At 32.4% G+C, this 18,639-nt stretch overlaps 1 protein-coding gene across 2 annotated transcripts; it reads right to left on the bottom strand.

Annotated features, from left to right (window-relative positions):
- Nucleotides 1–528: 528 nt before the first annotated feature.
- On the bottom strand, nt 529–18,276 carry LOC132716435 (cartilage matrix protein-like). Of its 2 annotated transcripts, none has more exons than XM_060699706.1 (6): nt 18,127–18,276; nt 17,103–17,290; nt 15,383–15,488; nt 14,290–14,403; nt 12,967–13,518; nt 529–1,604 (listed from the first exon to the last, which is right to left on the bottom strand). In XM_060699706.1, exons 1-6 carry the CDS (start codon nt 18,188–18,190, stop codon nt 1,018–1,020), a joined length of 1,611 nt encoding a protein of 536 aa, XP_060555689.1. In that variant the 5' UTR covers nt 18,191–18,276; the 3' UTR covers nt 529–1,017. The 2 variants fall into 2 exon arrangements, with proteins under 2 accessions (XP_060555689.1, XP_060555688.1); XM_060699705.1 differs by having other exon boundaries at nt 531–1,604; nt 15,377–15,488.
- Between the last annotated feature and the right edge of the window lie 363 nt (nt 18,277–18,639).

The raw sequence follows: 18,639 nt of genomic DNA, 5'->3' as shown, positions 1-18,639 counted from the left end.
CAAAATGTAAAAGATATGCAAATGTAGATTAAGATATGTTATAAATGTATCGTTGCAGATTTTTTCCATCATCATTTTGTCAATTAGTAACTGGCAGATGTAGGGAAATGTAATATTATTCCGTTTTCAACTTTTTTTCAGTCTCAATCACCACTTTTGTTCTATATCAGTAATTTTATCATTTGTTTCTTAAATTATGTTTATCCTGTTTTAACTTGAATTGTGTGATATTATGTGCTGTAAGTCTAGTCAAAATATGTAAAAATAATTGAAATCGAACTGATAATATTTAATTGAAAGTATTTATTTGCACTGATATAAGGCTCTCTATGTCATGCCAATTACACAGTTGACCACAATGGAAATAATAGTCTCTCTTTTTTTGTGGTATCCTTGGTGCCGATGTCCTGATGGCTTATTTATTCACACGTATGAGTTAAATATTTGTACCATACATGTTGTTTTGGTTTAAACATATTTTATTCTTTCTCACATAAGCATATTTACATACATGATAATTATTTACAATCAAAACAAGAAAAGGATTAGACTGGAAGCAACCTAATGCTTATTGAAGTCTTTTCCCAATGTACAATAAATATATGTGCTAAATAAGGCGAAATAAATTGTCGTTTGTTGACTTAGAAGGCTGATGTGTTACAACTTGCATCGAAAATGAATAGACAAATATAAGATATATCAATTATTTAAAGAAAAGCAAAATAAGACTAATAATGATAATAGTTTGATATGTTCAGATAGAAACATGTTGTTTTAATTGTCCATGTATATTTATTACATACCGAAATCAACCAACCAGCCAACTAATAGTGAAAAAATGTTAGAATTGAAGATGTTTCCAACTGTAATGTCAAAAATTGAATAGATTCATTCGCCATGTTCTCGAGACTCAAGTCATTTGTATTTAAATAAAAAAATCTATTAATCGAAGTCTACTGACGAAAATGCCATTAATACCCGTCGCATTTCTCACAAATATTCTATGCGCACTTATTCTTAGTTTATTTCACAAACGTCATATTCTAGTAATGTATTTAAAGTGTAAAGAACACTGTAATCTATGTCCAACTCTTTCCCTATAACATAAACTACGGCCGGATCTGAGGCTATGTTAAGTAATGCAGTAACGTTAGCATTCATGCCAACTGAAACTATTCCCAATATAACGCCCATGTCTTTTAAAGTTTTTGCTTCAGAGATCAAATCGTCAAATATTTCATCTTGGAAGTCTCCGCTTGTTACTAGTAAGGCTATTTTTCTCACGTTTGTTCTGGCTCCATTTGCAACAACGAAAGCATGCTGCAGTAATTTAAGCGCGTTTGTGGTATTTCCGTTTTCGGGTGACTGCGTAATGCCATTTAGTTTTATGACCATATCTCGAGATGAGAAATATTCGTCAAGGTTGAAAACGACGTCAACATCATTAGAATATTGGTATAAACTGACATGAACATTGTCTGGCCCGAGTGAAATGACCTTGAGAAGATCTCCAACAGCAGATATTTGCTCATAAAATGTAACCGGTGATATATCACTTGAACTGTCAAAAATTATAGATAAATCGCCATAACGGTGATCACAATCTGAAACAAAATATGAGATGAATGGAAAATAAGATCTGAGGACAGTCTTAAAAAGTTTCCTCATCAAAATCATCTGGCATTGCTCATAGATATTGGTTAAGTTATAAGAAATATATAGTATCCTTTCAAAGCAGCTGCAAGAATATTTGACTTTAAGAAGCATGCCTCCAGATTCATGCTGAATTTCATGAAAACTTTTGAAATGTAAATAAAGTTTCCTTTTAAAAGGAAAGGCTTGCACAGTTGTGCCTTCATCCCAACCCTTTAAAATTGTTTTTTTTTTGTTTCAATTTATTATCACATTTTTTTTTGAATTAAGGTATTTGTATATCATAAAGGGTTTATTTAGTTCTCTTATCTCTATTGTATAAAACTAATAAAGAAAATGATCAATCGTAAAAATACTAACGTGATACTGAAGTCTGAAGGAAAACAAGTGTGCACATTTCATTTCCCCTTTTTCGCAGCGAAATCATTCCTTTGCTTTATGTAATAGAAAGAGCACCGAAACACGAGGCTATCTGATTTGTACGAGGGGGCGTAGCCCCCGAGTATTAATCAGATTGCCGAGTGTTTTGGTGTTCTTTCTATTTTGTATCATAGTCAAACATGACAGCACGTTCCCTGTTGTCATAATATGAAACCCCGGAAAAAAATAACCAATGAACGAGCATTTGAATATGATAGTTCTGCCCCTTTCTCTTTCTCTGCCGTCACAATATGTAAACCCCGGCAAAAATGAACCAATCCACGGGCATTATCTGGAGTGCGGGTAACTGATACCTGCACTCCAGTTACCGCACTGTGCATGTATATGTATACGATTTAACTCTGACACTTTTTCAACAGAAAGGTCCCCAAACTATGATACAAGTAATAGAAAGAGCACCGAAACACGAGGCTATCTGATTTGTACGAGGGGGCGTAGCCCCCGAGTATTTATCAGATTGCCGAGTGTTTTGGTGTTCTTTCTCTTTTGTATCATAGTCAAACATAAAAGCACGTTCCCTGTTGTCACAATATGAAACCCCGGCAAAAATGAACCAATGAACGAACATCTGAATATGACATTTCTGTCGCTTTCCCTTTCTCTGCCGTCACAATATGTAAACCCCAGCAAAAATGAGCCAATCAATGGGCATGCTCTGGAGTGCGGGTAACTAATACCCGCACTCCAGTTAACGCACGGTGCATGTATATGTATACGATTTAACCCAGACACATTTTCAACAGAAAGGTCTCCAAACTATGATACAAAGACAAGTAAATGCACTAATTAAGAAGCATGTATCAACTATGTTACACGATCACAAATAGACGATGCGCTATGGAACGCCGTGACTGTCTTATGCTATCAATGTTTTTGCTATCTTGTGAAATGGTAATATTATTTTGTCATTTAAGCATATAAACATGTGCAATTTACATCATATCTTGTCTAAAGACAATGCTGACTTGTTCAAACAGCATGTTAACTTGTCAAATAATCATTATGACATGTGCAGACAACATGTTAACTTGTCAAAGTATCATGATGACTTGTGCAAACGACATGTTAACTTGTCAAAGTATCATGATGACTTTTGCAAACAACATGTTAACTTGTCAAAATATCATGATGACTTGTACAAACGACATGTTAACTTGTCAAGATTTCATGATGACATGTGCAAACAGCATGTTAACTTGTCAAATTATCGTGATGACATGCTCATAATACTTTAACAAGTTAACATGTGTTTTGCACAAGTCATCACGATTATTTGACAAATTAACATGTTGTCTGCACAAGTCATCATGATACATTGACAAATTAACATGGCATTTGCACAAGTCATCATGATACATTGACAAGTTAGAATGTAGTTTGCACAAGTCATCACGATACCTTGACAAGTTAACATGCTGTTCGCACATGTCATCATGAAATTTTGACAAGTTAACATGTTGCTTTCACAAGTCATCATGATACTTGGACAAGTTAGCATGTTGTTTGCACATGTTATCACGATGATCTGACATGTTAACATACTGTTTGCACATGTCATCATGAAATTTTGACAAGTTAGCATGGCATTTGCACAAGTCATCATTATACTTGGACAAGTTAACATGTCGTTTGCACAAGTCATCATGATACTTTGACAAGTTAACATGCTGTATGCACATGTCATAACGATAATTCGACAAGTTAACATGCTGTTTACACATGTCATCATTGAATTTTGACATGTTAGCATGGTATTTGCACAAGTCAGCATGATACTTTGACAAGTTAACAGTGCGTTTTGACATGTCAGCATGATACAAGATGACATGTCATTTGCACAAGTCATCACGATTCTTTGACAAGTTCACATGTTGTCTTCACAAGTCATCATGGTTATTTGACATGTTAACATGCTGTTTGCACAAGTCATCATTATACTTTGACAAGTTAACATGCTGTTTGCACATGTCATCACGATATTTCGACAAGTTAACATGTCCTATTCACAAGTCATCATTATACTTTGACAAGTTAACATAGCGTTTGCACAAGTCATCATGACATTTTGACAAGTTAACATGCTGTTTGCACATGTCATCACAATAATTTGCCAAGTTCACGTGACGTTTGCACAAGTCATCATTACATTTTGACAAGTTACCATGTCATTTGCACAAGTTATTGTTATACTTTGACAAGTTAACATGTTGTTTGCACAAGTCATAACGATACTTTGACAAGATAGCATGTTGTCTGCACATGTCATCATAATAGTTTGACAAGTTAACATGCTGTTTGTACAAGTCAACATGTTCATTTGACAAGACATGATGTAAATTGCACATGTTAACATGCTCAAACGACAAAATAATATCATCGTTTCACAAGATAACAAAAACATTGATTACATAAGACAGTTACGGCGTTCCATAATGCGCTATGTGGCAAGGTTAATGATATGCATGGGCTATTTTTAGATTACCTCACCAGTTCAGTAGATCTAAATATAACTCGATCATGCAGGACCACCCTTTGAAGACGGAATACTACTACCATTCTCTACTGGGATCCTTCATATTACCGGACAAAATATGAAGTTTTTTATCTGTAACTTTTATTTAAAATAATAAAAAAAAAACATGGAATTTTACCCAAATTAAATTTGGGTTCATAATGCACGTAAACACTCCTTTATCAAACATGAAGTTTAACATTTGACCGTAGAAATGTGTATTTAAAGTAGGGCATTATAAGAGGAAAAAGATCGTGTAAACAACTCAATTTACCGGACATTGTGTTTCAAAAAATTTTGTCGTGAATTGAAATTAATCTTTAAATAATCAGCAAGGAAACTACGACTATTGAATGGCAAGGTTAAGATATCTGAAAAACCCAGAAGGTCACTAAAAATAGACACGGCAGCCATGCCTGTTATGAAGAGGCCAATATATAGGGTGTAATTGAAATTAACACTAGAAACACTATTAACTCAATTTACGTATTGATTCTTCATGATCCTTAAACCTATGAAACATTTTAATATTCAAATGGAAATATGTTCTTTGTCATACAGTTTCTTTTTGGTTAACATGTAGCATGTTACAAAAGCCATAAAATCTATTTTATTTACATTTCATGTAAAACTCCTCCCATGGGCATAACCCGTTTCCTTGTATGTTTTTTAATTTGCAATTCTTTGTAAAAGACAACAACGAGATACTGCTTAGACTAAATTTAAAATAACTTTTTATCATTAAATTATGTTACGATTGTCTCTTGAGGTAACATTGACAAGAATTAAAAGTAAAACCTATCTAAAAAACCCATTAAGGGTCTCCATATTCGGGTCTGCGCAGAACAGATTATGTAGCGTGTACCGAGCTGTTGGTTATCTAATCTATAGCTACAAAATAAAATGATTTTAAACCACAAGATTATCAAATGCAAATATATTATTTTTCTTGGGATACTTATCCGAAATGATTTGAAATATTCAAATATAAATTTTCCTTGTGGTTTCTTAACCTTTTGATTATATTTTAACTTAATAAAAAAAACTCTAGAAATTATAAAATGCAAAAATAACAATCTTCAACTAATACTTTAATTATCCAAAATATATATTTCAAGAAGCAATGAAACTCTATTTATTCTTACTTTCAAACTAAAATTTACATTCCTAAATCTATCTCTTATTTCTAACTTTAATATTTCAAATCAACAAACTCTTATCATAAAACGTCCAGAAACCGATTCTTCAAATAATGTCTTCAAATAAACTCTTCTCTATCAAACACTTGTCCAAGAGGTTTTACTTAGGCAATAAGGTATTTTTAGCACCAGTATCTAAGATGCCTGGCTACTAGTAAATACAATATTACCTATATCCAACTCTTGCAAGGACAACAGGCAGACTAACTATTTAAATCATAAAATATTTTCTAAAGAAGTAAAGATATTTTTAGCACCAGTATCTAAGATGCCTGGCTACTAGTAAATATAATTACAACTTAACGGTCCGGAGCCAAAACCAAATCTAACCGAAAATATATTTCTTCAAATAATTTATGCCCAAGGAATTTTACAGAAATCATAAAACGTCCTTAGTACCAGAAATCTGAGATTTTTGCGTACCAGTAAGTATTTACTACTTCGTTTCCACTCTCCAACGGACAGGACCAGACTGAATTTTAACACTGAACTCGCTCTATTTATATGCTGGTGAAGCATCATCTCCGCAGTGAATAAAAACAATGATTTTGATTGGCTAAAATAATAAAACGTTTCTTGAAACTGATTTTAACTAAACTTTATAAGCGTCGGTCACTAGAATTGACTTCTCTTACAAACTATTTTGAGTAACAGATAAACAATTTCAAATATAAACACTTTGATGGATACCCTAAAATTTATACACATTTGATAGTAAAAATACCTAAAAATACCTAAAATACCTACTCTTTATATCATGTCAAATTTAATAGATTACTTTATTTATTTCTTTAATACAAATGGCGAACTTATAAAAAGGGGAGGCAATCAAATCAACTATAAAGTACATTTTCGTCACATTACCCACGCCTCCGACTTCATGCGCCCCGCATGTTTCTAATCAAACATCTAAGATTATACAATGAAAAGGAAACTTTCGTTTCACCTCACAAAAATACTATAACATACATAAACTCACAAACTAAACAAAAATTATCTCAATCACGCTATTTAAAACAAACTCTAAAAATATGTCCTTAAAGTTCTATTCACATTATTCATAAATGTTCGTATATCTGTATTAATATTACAAGAACTTGAACTCATTCTATTTTCTTTTTCATCACAAATTATTCCTCGGGTCTTTCCTTCAGATACTGTTACTTTGCCATGATATTTACGTGTGTGAATCTTCAAATATGAATTTTTCTTAAAAGTGGTCCCACAAATATTACATTGTATTTTCTTTGTTTTGATAACTTCTTTTGTCTTTTGACATGTTTCACATGGATAAACATAACATCTTACATCGTTTTGAAGCCCTGGCCAGTAAAATCTTTGCCTTATACTATTGAGAGTTATTCTTATACCTAGGTGCTTTGAACTTTTGTGATTCTTTGCCAAAACTATATGTCTTAATTCATAAGGAACAATGGCTTGCCAATAAACAACTCTAGAACCTAATTTTTCCCATCTTCTAACTAATAGATTATCACGAATCTCTAATTTTGACCACTGACTCCAAAGTGATTTCAAAAAGAAATTTTTATTTAAGATCTCCTGATATTCTGGTCTGTATCCATTTCCTATCCATGTTTTTATCAACTGTATATTTTCATCTTCTTCTTGTGCACATTTTAAAATTTCACTAAAATTGTCTGTATTCTGATACCCTGAAGTAATCGTGAAAACATAGTCCTGAACCTCTGAATCATTATCATTGCCGTATTGTCTAAACTTTATTCCACTTGAGCGGTCTGTATTTTCAAAATTTTGTTTTCTATTTGGGCAAGTGTATTGAATATGACCTTTGTCACCACAATTAAAACAATCCCGAGTATCAGTTGAATATGTTCTGGTTGAATCTTTGTTATTGAAAGTATTTCTTTGATTCCTATATCTAAATTTCTCTTCTTCAGTGCACACATAATCTTTAGATATTTCTTCTTGAAAAGAATCAAATCTTTTGTTTAGTTCCTCAACGGATCTAATCAACTTTTCTATAACACTATTGTATTTCATATTGTTTTGGGCTTCATTGGAATTTGAAGATCTATAACTACCCTGCTTTTCAAAATGTTTTCGTTCAGCCCGATAAAAAGATTCTAATTCAACTGCATGTCTAACAGCGTCATTTAAATTTAATGGTCTTGCTTGTTTTATTCTTAAACGCATGTCTGAATTAAAAAGGGAGTCAATAAATTGTTCTTTCGCTAATGTTTCTTTTACATCACCAGGGGCTGAAGGATATGCCAAATTTGTTAAACGTCTGATATCTTGGGCCATTTCTGATAAAGTTTCAGTGGCTTTCTGGCGTCTTTCCCGTAATTGTACTCTATAGAGTTCTGTCTGATTTGGGGGAGCAAATCGCTCTTGAAGTGCATTGACTAATTCTGTATAACTACTTGAATTTCCTAAATTACCAAAGATACCTTGAGCATTTCCTCTCAAAGATACAGCAAGATAGAGACCTTTTTGTTTATATGACCAGTTATTGATTTCGGAACAAGCCTCAAAATGAGCTTTGTAGTCTATCCAAGACCCGGTGCCATCAAATGTTGCTGGTTTCATAAATACAGAAGACATATTTGAATTGATTTTAGTGGAAGTATCTGATTTCATATTTTCATAGTATATTTCTCCTTGGGTTTTTCGTCTTCTTGTCACATTTCTATCCCATATTTCCGGACTTAAATCTCTGTCTTCTTGTTCACTTCTGAAAGTATTGCTATGCGTTTTACTTTCAGTCATAGGAGTTGAAAACCTAATACGTGGTTCAGAATTCAAAAAGATCTTTGACATGTGCTCTCGTTTTTCTAGAATTTTACTTTCAGGAATATGCGGCAATTGTCTTTTTCTTTGAGAACTGAAAGGTGTATTATGACTAGTATTTCTAGATATCTGAATATTTGAAGTACTTTGTAACTTAAGCAATTGTTTTTCTAAAAGCTCTATTTCGTTTTGCATTCTCAAACTTTCATTCTCTTTTCTCAACATATCTATCTCTTTGAGATAAACAGACAAATCTTCAGGATTTCTAGCCTCAGCCATAATTCTTAAAAATAAATACGTCAATATAAAAATTTCAACAAACGCAGGTAAGTGATAATGTTATTTTATCAAAAAAGAATCTATTTGAAATCTATCAAATTAGATATATCCCACCGCTGCCACCAATTTTGTAGCGTATACCGAGCTGTTAGTTATTTAATATATAGCTACAAAATAAAATCACAATGTTCTCAAATAATCTTGACATTCTTAAATGCAAATACATGTCATTTTTCTCGGGATACTTATCCTTATGATTGGAAAATAACTAAAAAAAAACATCATTCATTGCAAAATAACAATCTTGATATATTTCTAAAATCATTCAAAAATATATATTCCAAGACACATTTTCCCCCTAAAAACAATTCTCAAACAAGTACCAGTCGAAAGCTAAACCTACCCTTCATCCCATACCTTTACATTTCAACAATCTCTTATCCTACATTCCTTTCTAAAGATACAACAATTCACACATTGATAACAAATAGTTCCTCAATAATCATTTGCCTTATAAATATATAGCATCCTTAGTACCAGATATCCGAGATTTCTGTGTACTAGTAACTATATATATATATAAGCTTTAACTTCAACCATAATATTTCTAATCAACCGTTTGCCCGAGAGGTCTTACTGAAACAATAGAACATTTCAGTACCAGATATCTGAGATTCTGTGTACATGAAAATGCTACTATCATTACGATCCAACTCTTACAAGGACATAACCAAACATATTCCCTAAAATACTTAAACTAAACAATTACTCAGAGATTTGACAGATATAGTAAAACGTCCTTAGTGCCAGATATCTGCGATTTCTGTACACTAGTATGTATTTACTACGTCGTTCCCTCCTTTACACATACATATTCAAACCAACTTAAAATACCCATTTCTCAAACTTTCTTCTATCGAACGTTTGTCCATGAGGTTTCACAGAGGCAGCAAGATATTTTTAGCACCGGATATCTAAGATTCATCGGCACTAGTAAATATAATACTGCACTGATCTGCCTCACGGACGAAACCAAACTGACTTTTGCACTGTGAACGCTCTATTTATACTAGTGATTGAACCATCTCCGCAGTGAATAAAAACAATAATTTTGATTGGCTTATAAAAATAAAACGTTTCTTGATACTGATTCTAACAAAATCTTATAAACGTCTGTTACTTAAAGTTATTTCTCTTATGAACTACTGTGAACAACAGATAAACAATTTCAAATATAAACACTTTGAAGGATACCATAAAGTTATACTGATTCTAACGTAAAGATGATTAAAATATCTACTCTTTATACCATGATATATTTACAAATACATGATTATATTTTTCCAATACAAATGGCGAACTTATAGAAAGGGGAGGCAATAAAGTTACCCATCAAGTACGTTTCCGTCACATTACCCACGCCTCCGACTTCATGCGCCCCGCATGTTTCTGATTAAATATCTTTACCTATACATGATTAAAATGGTATGAAATCTTTAACTTGATTTAGCAAAAATACATCTCAGAATTTACAAAACAAATTACATAAAAAATTGCGTATGCAATCACAAACTAAATATCAAACTAACTTTTCTTTAATGCTTTAAAACAAATATTCCAAAAATTACACAAACTTTATTCATTGCTTTTACATATAGACCCACATCAAAAGTGTAACTAATTTTCTATTATAAAATTATATATCTAACAAATATTTCTGGTTCTTGTCTTGAATTTTAAAACATGGTTCAAAATTACAAATATGTTCGACATAGTCTCTTATTTTGTTTTACTTTTCAATTAACCTATACTAAGCCATAGTCTTTTTCTGAATCCAAAAAATACAAATTTAAAACAAACGTAGGTAAGTGATAAAGGTTTATTTATCAAAAGTCCATTTGAAATCTATCAAATAAGATATATCCCACCGCGCTGCCACCAATTTTGTAGCGTGTACCGAGCTGTTGGTTATCTAATCTATAGCTACAAAATAAAATGATTTTAAACCACAAGATTCTCAAATGCAAATATATTATTTTTCTTGGGATACTTATCCGAAATGATTTGAAATATTCAAATATAAATTTTCCTTGTGGTTTCTTAACCTTTTGATTATATTTTAACTTAATAAAAAAACTCTAGAAATTATAAAATGCAAAAATAACAATCTTCAACTAATACTTTAATTATCCAAAATATATATTTCTATTTATTCTTACTTTCAAACTAAAATTTACATTCCTAAATCTATCTCTTATTTCTAACTTTAATATTTCAAATCAACAAACTCTTATCATAAAACGTTCAAAAACGGATTCTTCTAATAATGTTTTCAAATAAACTCTTCTCTATCAAACACTTGTCCAAGAGGTTTTACTTAGGCAATAAGGTATTTTTAGCACCAGTATCTAAGATGCCTGGCTACTAGTAAATACAATATTACCTATATCCAACTCTTGCAAGGACAACAGGCAGACTAACTATTTAAATCATAGAAGTAAAGATATTTTTAGCACCAGTATCTAAGATGCCTGGCTACTAGTAAATATAATTACAACTTAACGGTCCGGAGCCAAAACCAAATCTAACCAAAAATATATTTCTTCAAATAATTTATGCCCAAGGAATTTTACAGAAATCATAAAACGTCCTTAGTACCAGAAATCTGAGATTTTTGCGTACCAGTAAGTATTTATGACTTCGTTTCCACTCTCCAACGGACAGGACCAGACTGAATTTTAACACTGAACTCGCTCTATTTATATGCTGGTGAAGCATCATCTCCGCAGTGAATAAAAACAATGATTTTGATTGGCTAAAATAATAAAACGTTTCTTGAAACTGATTTTAACTAAACTTTATAAGCGTCTGTCACTAGAATTGACTTCTCTTACAAACTATTTTGAGTAACAGATAAACAATTTCAAATATAAACACTTTGATGGATACCCTAAAATTTATACACATTTGATAGTAAAAATACCTAAAATACCTACTCTTTATATCATGTCAAATTTAATAGATTACTTTATTAATTCTTTAATACAAATGGCGAACTTATAAAAAGGGGAGGCAATCAAATCAACTATAAAGTACATTTTCGTCACAATTATTCCCCCGCATGACCAGGTCTTGAAATAAGTAGTAAACAAAAGGGCATGTTAGTAGATAAAGAACTGAATCAACAATATTTACCCGAGAGTGGTTTTGTTGTTATTTACTTTGAAATACACAGTGTGTGTACCATTCAGACTGTATGATTTTTCAATCGAAGCAAAAAATAAAGCACTATTCAGCAGTAATAGCTTTTGTCCGGTAAACTGATTGTCCGGTAAATATGTAGGATCCCAGTATTGTATAAAACTGATACAGACAAAAAACAATTATAAAAGAAACTAACTTTTGCGTCTTGAAAAACAATTGAAACGGAACGATTTCGTTTATAATTTATTACGGTAATCAAGTAAGAATAGAAATCCTATTTATATAAACAAACTGGGATTACCGAAGTAACTAAAATAGCTTAGATTTCCGTTATATTACTTAGTATGACGGAATCGCCCGAATTGTCACGATTGCAATCGGAACTACATCGGCTATTATCATTAATCCGAAGAGTGACGGAAAAGGCCGAAAGGTTGCGATTGGCACGATTGCAGCTGGTTACCCGTTCAATCATGCACCAACAGATGTAAGCAGGAAACCACCTAACCGGAACAAGTTTTCCATATGAAATGGCTTGCAGCCGTGGCTGCAAGCCAAAAAGTAAAATGTCATGTAAACAAAAAAGTAACTTACACATTGCAAACGGCACTGAAAATCTACGGAAAATATCAAAAATAGATCGCAATATTCAAAATACCCTTACTGCGTTCGACATGCAGATGAATATGATGGCAAATACTGCAAAATCAGTCATTAAACTCGTGTAACACGTAAACTATTACTTAAATCGTTTTACTTTCTAAAAAAATTTAGAACATTTTCAAAAAAAAATGCACACAGAGAAAAAACCATACGCACGCACGCACGCACACACACATACACACATAAACAACAACAACAACAGCAGCAGCAGCAACAACAAACAAACATGCAAACAAGACTCACTTGCGGTATTAACTGTAATTGGTGTTTTAAAGATTGTATGCATGACATCGTCGGTGATCACGGAGAACACTTTATCCCAATGTGTGGCTACATCAGACAGTTCTTTATGATTGATTTGGTCTCCCGTAGCAACGGCAAAGATGTCGACCCCAGTCTGCTTCAAAAGGCCTGCCTGTAGAACAGTGTCAGTCGGGTTGCTTGACATGCCATCACTTAAAACAATGACAAATTTACGTGCGTAATATCTAGCACCTTTTTCAGAAGTGAATATTTCCGTCCTTATAAACATAAAACATTCACCTATAAAACTTGGTCCGTTGTCAGATTGGATACTGTCTATTATTGTTGTCATTTCTGCTACAGTTAAATTGCTGTTCAAATACATCTCAACGCTCGCATGTAAAGAACATGTTACTACGGCAATTTGAAAATCATTTGGTCCTATTGATAGGTTTGATATGAAATTCTTTATATACTGTCTCTGTTTAAACAGAGCAGCTTCACTTTGACTTTTGGAAGTATCAATTAACAACACAACATCTACATACGTGTCTGAAATATACAATATAAATATGTTCGTGAAGTTGGCAGCCAAGCAGTCTGGAGTTGGCAGCCCAGCAGCCTAAAGAAAACTAAGATTACTACAAACATGAAAGCGGTCGGAAATGTATTATGTACACTTCCTTAGATCATACCAAGCTTTTATTCAATATCTTGATCTTAATTTTTTTATATGTATTCTTAGTTTTCTTTAGGCAGGTACGCTGCCTCTTTCACAAATTTCGAAACGTCAGGATGAAAACTTTTAAAGTTCAGCTTGTCCTGAAGAACAGAAATAAAATCAAAAATAAGGTACGACAATCTTTAATATCTTTATGTTTAAAAGAAAATATTACAGAATTGTGTGTTATGTGAGGACAAAATATATTTCCACTTTCAAAGAAATTTTATAGTGGCTTTATAATAATTTTAAAAACAATTTGTTTCTTCTCAGGGTATAACTTCAAGTTTTATCAAATAAACCACACTCTGAAAATAGAATAACCCGTACTACACAGGAATACTAAGTTTATGGAACATTACAGTAAATATCTAAAGTAGAATTATCTTTTTTTCGTTCTGGACAACATTATTCATCATTTTGGGATACTTAAAAACTAAAGTACTGGCTGAATAAAAAACAGTGCAGACTACATGAATGTGGCGGATGACCTTGATGCATTGTCTGATTCAGTTGTCACGTGACCGACAGGGTTTCATACATTTATGTCAAGATTCCAAGAATAGAAGATAGGAACGTGTTACAGAAGGTACATCGTTTACCAATATCGCAATTCTTTCCACCATAACCGGATCTACACTTGCATGCATACGACATGATTCCAAAATCAGTACACGTGGCATCGTTCTTACATGGGTTGCTCAGACATGCGTTATCTAAAAATAGAACAAGTAAAATGGTTTCCTGCGGGGAAATTTTTAATGATATAAAGATATTTCATTTAACTATTTTCAACATTGTTTTGGGAGAGGGGAATAAATAAACGTTTGTATCAGGAATATAGTTGACAAAAATCGATCAATACAGAAGAAGGTCTTTGGAAACTGGTGACCGCTGATGACCGGAGAAGGTCGAATATAAAACAATTATTTCTTTTTAAGAAAATGATTAAATAGGCCTACCATTTTATGAATAATTCCAAGCAAAAAATAAATAAATAAAGTAAACAGACAAGTTTAACGCAGAAAAAATATTTATTTATTATGGCAGTTGCCAATACGAATATTTTAATTTTGTAGATTTTCAGTATAAGCAATTTATTGTTTGTAAAATTTGAGATACATATATTAAAAAAACAATGATAATTTTCAAATACATCATTCAAGTTTTTCAACCTTAAACGGTTAAATAATTATAGAAAATTAGAAATATCACGTATTAGTTTTTTTTTTGTTCTTAATTAGGTATAATTCTGACTAATTCCCTAGAGGTAATTCTGTAACGTACCGACAAACGGTATTTAGCCAGGTTTTCGAAAAGGTCAATTAACCAATCATGTACGGTTTACAGATCACATGCTCCTCCATGTACCGAAAACAGGTCACGTGCTCCTCCATGCCTCAAAAGTTAAACCGGTCTCCAGTCTCCAGACCGCAGGGAATAAAGCAAGCTTCTATCTACAGCAATGATGGTAGTCACGTGATATAACAGAGACATTTAAAAGCTTATGAAGATTTTAAGATATTTCTTCCTAAGAGTAGGTCAATCATTATTAAGAAAAGAAAAGGTGCTTATATACGATTAAAATGTGTTTTATTATACTTGTAAATTTAAATTTATATCTATCTATTAAGCAAACAGAATAACAAGAATTTTATAGATACATTGTAATATGAAAAAGTAACTTACACCCACATTTCGTTTCCCAGTGAACAGGACAAGGTGTTTTGAGATAGCATATTTGTGTTGAACTACATGGTGTATGGCGGGAATGACAATAGTATTCACGATCTGATTCTTGCTATAATATAAATAAAACAACATATTTATGGTTAAAGCATATCACTCATCACCTATATGATCGGGAAAAGAGTGAAAACCGGCTTGACAAGCGGCGAGTGACTATGTAACAACGCAGATTTTGACCACTGAAATTCGTTACACAGGTAAAAAAGATTTTTTTTTTAACATCAGACAAACGGCTGAATTTTAGGATCATAAATATTAAATCAATATAAATGAATGTTATCGATATTTTTAAGAGTTAATGACAATGGTACACTGAAATTAAAGAATTAATAATAAAAATTAAATAGCGAATTGTGTAAGTGTCGAATCTAATATACACTTTAATGCTATTTTTCTTTTATTTCTGTATTGAAAATGAGCAAGAAGATTAAATCAATTGATTTCCTTTTCAAAATGAAAATCTGAGATTTTTCTAAAACAGATTTTATTTATTTTTGTCAAACATTTAAATACAGGTATCGACTATTTTAAGAGATCACGGAAACGTCTGTAAAACTATAAATAATTATATTGTAAAATGTGTTTATTATACGGGATCAATGCACTTTTATCACATAACCGTGCCGTTTTTGCGACTCCGTAAGAATGGTATTGTACGGCCGTGCATATATTTTGACGTGACGTCATTTGCGTTCTGAATTGCTAAATAATACATGGCCTTGAGGGCAATATGCAAGTTTACGGACTGGTTGGTCAGACTGAGGGAGGTATGTGGCCCGAAGCGCAGCTGAGGGACATATACCTTCCGAGGTCTGACCAACCAGTCCGTCAACTTGCATTATGCCCGAAAGGTCGTGTTTTATTTGTTACATTATACCGCATCTGAATCCTTTCATCCCTTTTGTTGCTGACATTTACACTATAATACGAAAGCCTAATAGTGTCAAATAAAATAAAAAAAATAAAAATGCAAAGGCGTTATAACGCGAATAAAGGCATTATTACGCGAATCAAAAGGCGTAATAACTCCTTTATTCGCGTTATAACGCCTTTGCATTTTTATTTTTATTTTATTTAACACTATTCGGCTTTCGTACTATAATTTACTTTCAATTAATAATTTATTTGTTCAGTGTGTGAAATATTTCAAACCCTAGTCGAAGTTATTATTATTACATGTATTTTCAAGCGATACAGCAAAAGAATCATGCTCTTCTTTTGTTATTCAATTTTCAATTTGTGTTTTTCAAATTAAACATGCAAAAAACCCCGAACTTTAAGATTTAATATGATGTCAACATCATCCAGTCCATATAATAATTATGGACCACCCCCGGTCTGTATGCCGTTAATGGACCGGATGACGTAATAGTGAATAAAGAAGGGCGTATGCAAATGAAGTATGATACACGCCAATGAAAAATGGATCTTTTTCACTTCAAACAAACGGTCTATATACGGTCGTATTTGGTATGTGATGAATAGTATATTAAATTCGCGTAAGTCAATTTCTGAATTTATCTAACTCGTTTAATAGAAGAGACTCGCAAAATATATTTTTATTCAACTTGTACAATAAATTCAGTATAAACTAAGATTCTATCAATTGTATTTATTTATGTCTTCCATAGAATACAGAACATGTTATATTGATGACGCCACTTACAGAGCATGCTGCCTTATTACATTCACAGCTCCTTTCGTTGTAACAATTTACTGAGACACCTATATGTCCAGTGCAGTCCACAGATCGGCGACCCCTGTGTACCTTGATGAACATTCTTGATTCCTTCTCTGTTATAAAAGGGTAGACTTTTGGCTGGAAACATTCCGTTGGTTCAACGTAACAATCAACTTTATTGCAGAATAATAACATATCATTATTTACAAAGTTTCCCTTTTAAACACACAAATGAGCCGCGTCATGACAAAACCAACATAATGCATTTGCGACCAGCATGGATCAAGACCAGCCTGCGCATCCGCGCAGTCTGATCAGGATCCATGCTGTTCGCTATAAGTTTCTTTACTTGTTATATGACTGGTAAGCGAACAACATGGATCCTGATTAGACTGCGCGGAGGCGCAGGCTGGTCTGGATTCATGCTGGTCGCAAACCCACTATGTTGGTTTTGTCGTGACGCGGCTCAAATATAAAACATAGTTTTTAACTTTAGTCATAAATTTTTATCATAATCGTCAATACATTGTTTAAACTCTCGTGATTATTTAATTAACTAGACCTTTAGAACGTTAGTCAAGTTTTCAACAACTTAGAATATTTTCTTGTTCTTTACGTATTTATTAATCATTTTCTTATTTGTAAAGACAACCTATATAGTTACCAATTGTATACCTGTCGTTAAATGTATATTTTGGTCATATAACTTTGGTTTAAACATATTTCTTCCACATATTTAAATTTAGCATACTATTTAGCATGATATGATATTAAGAACAATATTTACACAATTCATTTTGGAATGAGGCAGAAAGCTATGAAAGTTTATATGTGTGTCCCTTTCCAGTTATAACCGTTTACACATCTATACAGATCGTGGTTCTGTCATTCACAAAGTTCGTCCGGTCATATAATATACATATTGCATCTTTACAAACAGGCCTTACATATAATATAGTTACAAATCCTAGTGTATAGGATTACACGAAACAAAATAAACAGTACATACCATATGCTACCATCACACACATAGTTATACCAGCGATCATTACGTTTAAAGAAATAAAAGACATAACTGACGGTTTTTAAACGACTGAAAGAGCCAACATTTACACCCTTTAATGGTTAAATGACAAAAGAGGAAGTTTTCTTTAAAGTTGTATTTTAAACATAATGATTGGACTGATTTTAACATACTTCAGTTTTTGTGATCAATATAAATTGTAATTTTAAACCGTCGGTATTCAATATTGCAATCCTATTGAATATAATAAATATCAATTTTCAGTGTATTGTTGTAGAATAATTCACGTTTCAGTTCAAATGCACAGGAATATAATCACGAATGTCGATATATCAAAACATTTGAATGATAAACCGTTCTTTATAACATCATCACTCACGAAAAAAGTAATAACTGGTTCTATTCTAACATGTTTATAAAAAGGAGAATCGATTAAATTTGTTGAATGTATATATTTTCGGACTCTTGCTGGCACCGGGATCGCAGATACATGTACTT

Source organism: Ruditapes philippinarum, unplaced genomic scaffold, assembly GCF_026571515.1.
Source record: "Ruditapes philippinarum isolate M1 unplaced genomic scaffold, ASM2657151v2 ctg6508_1_1_1_1, whole genome shotgun sequence".
In the NCBI taxonomy this organism is placed as follows: Eukaryota; Metazoa; Mollusca; class Bivalvia; order Venerida; family Veneridae; genus Ruditapes; species Ruditapes philippinarum.
The sequence above is the reverse complement of the archived record's forward strand: the minus strand, read 5'-3'. Positions and strand labels throughout refer to the sequence as shown.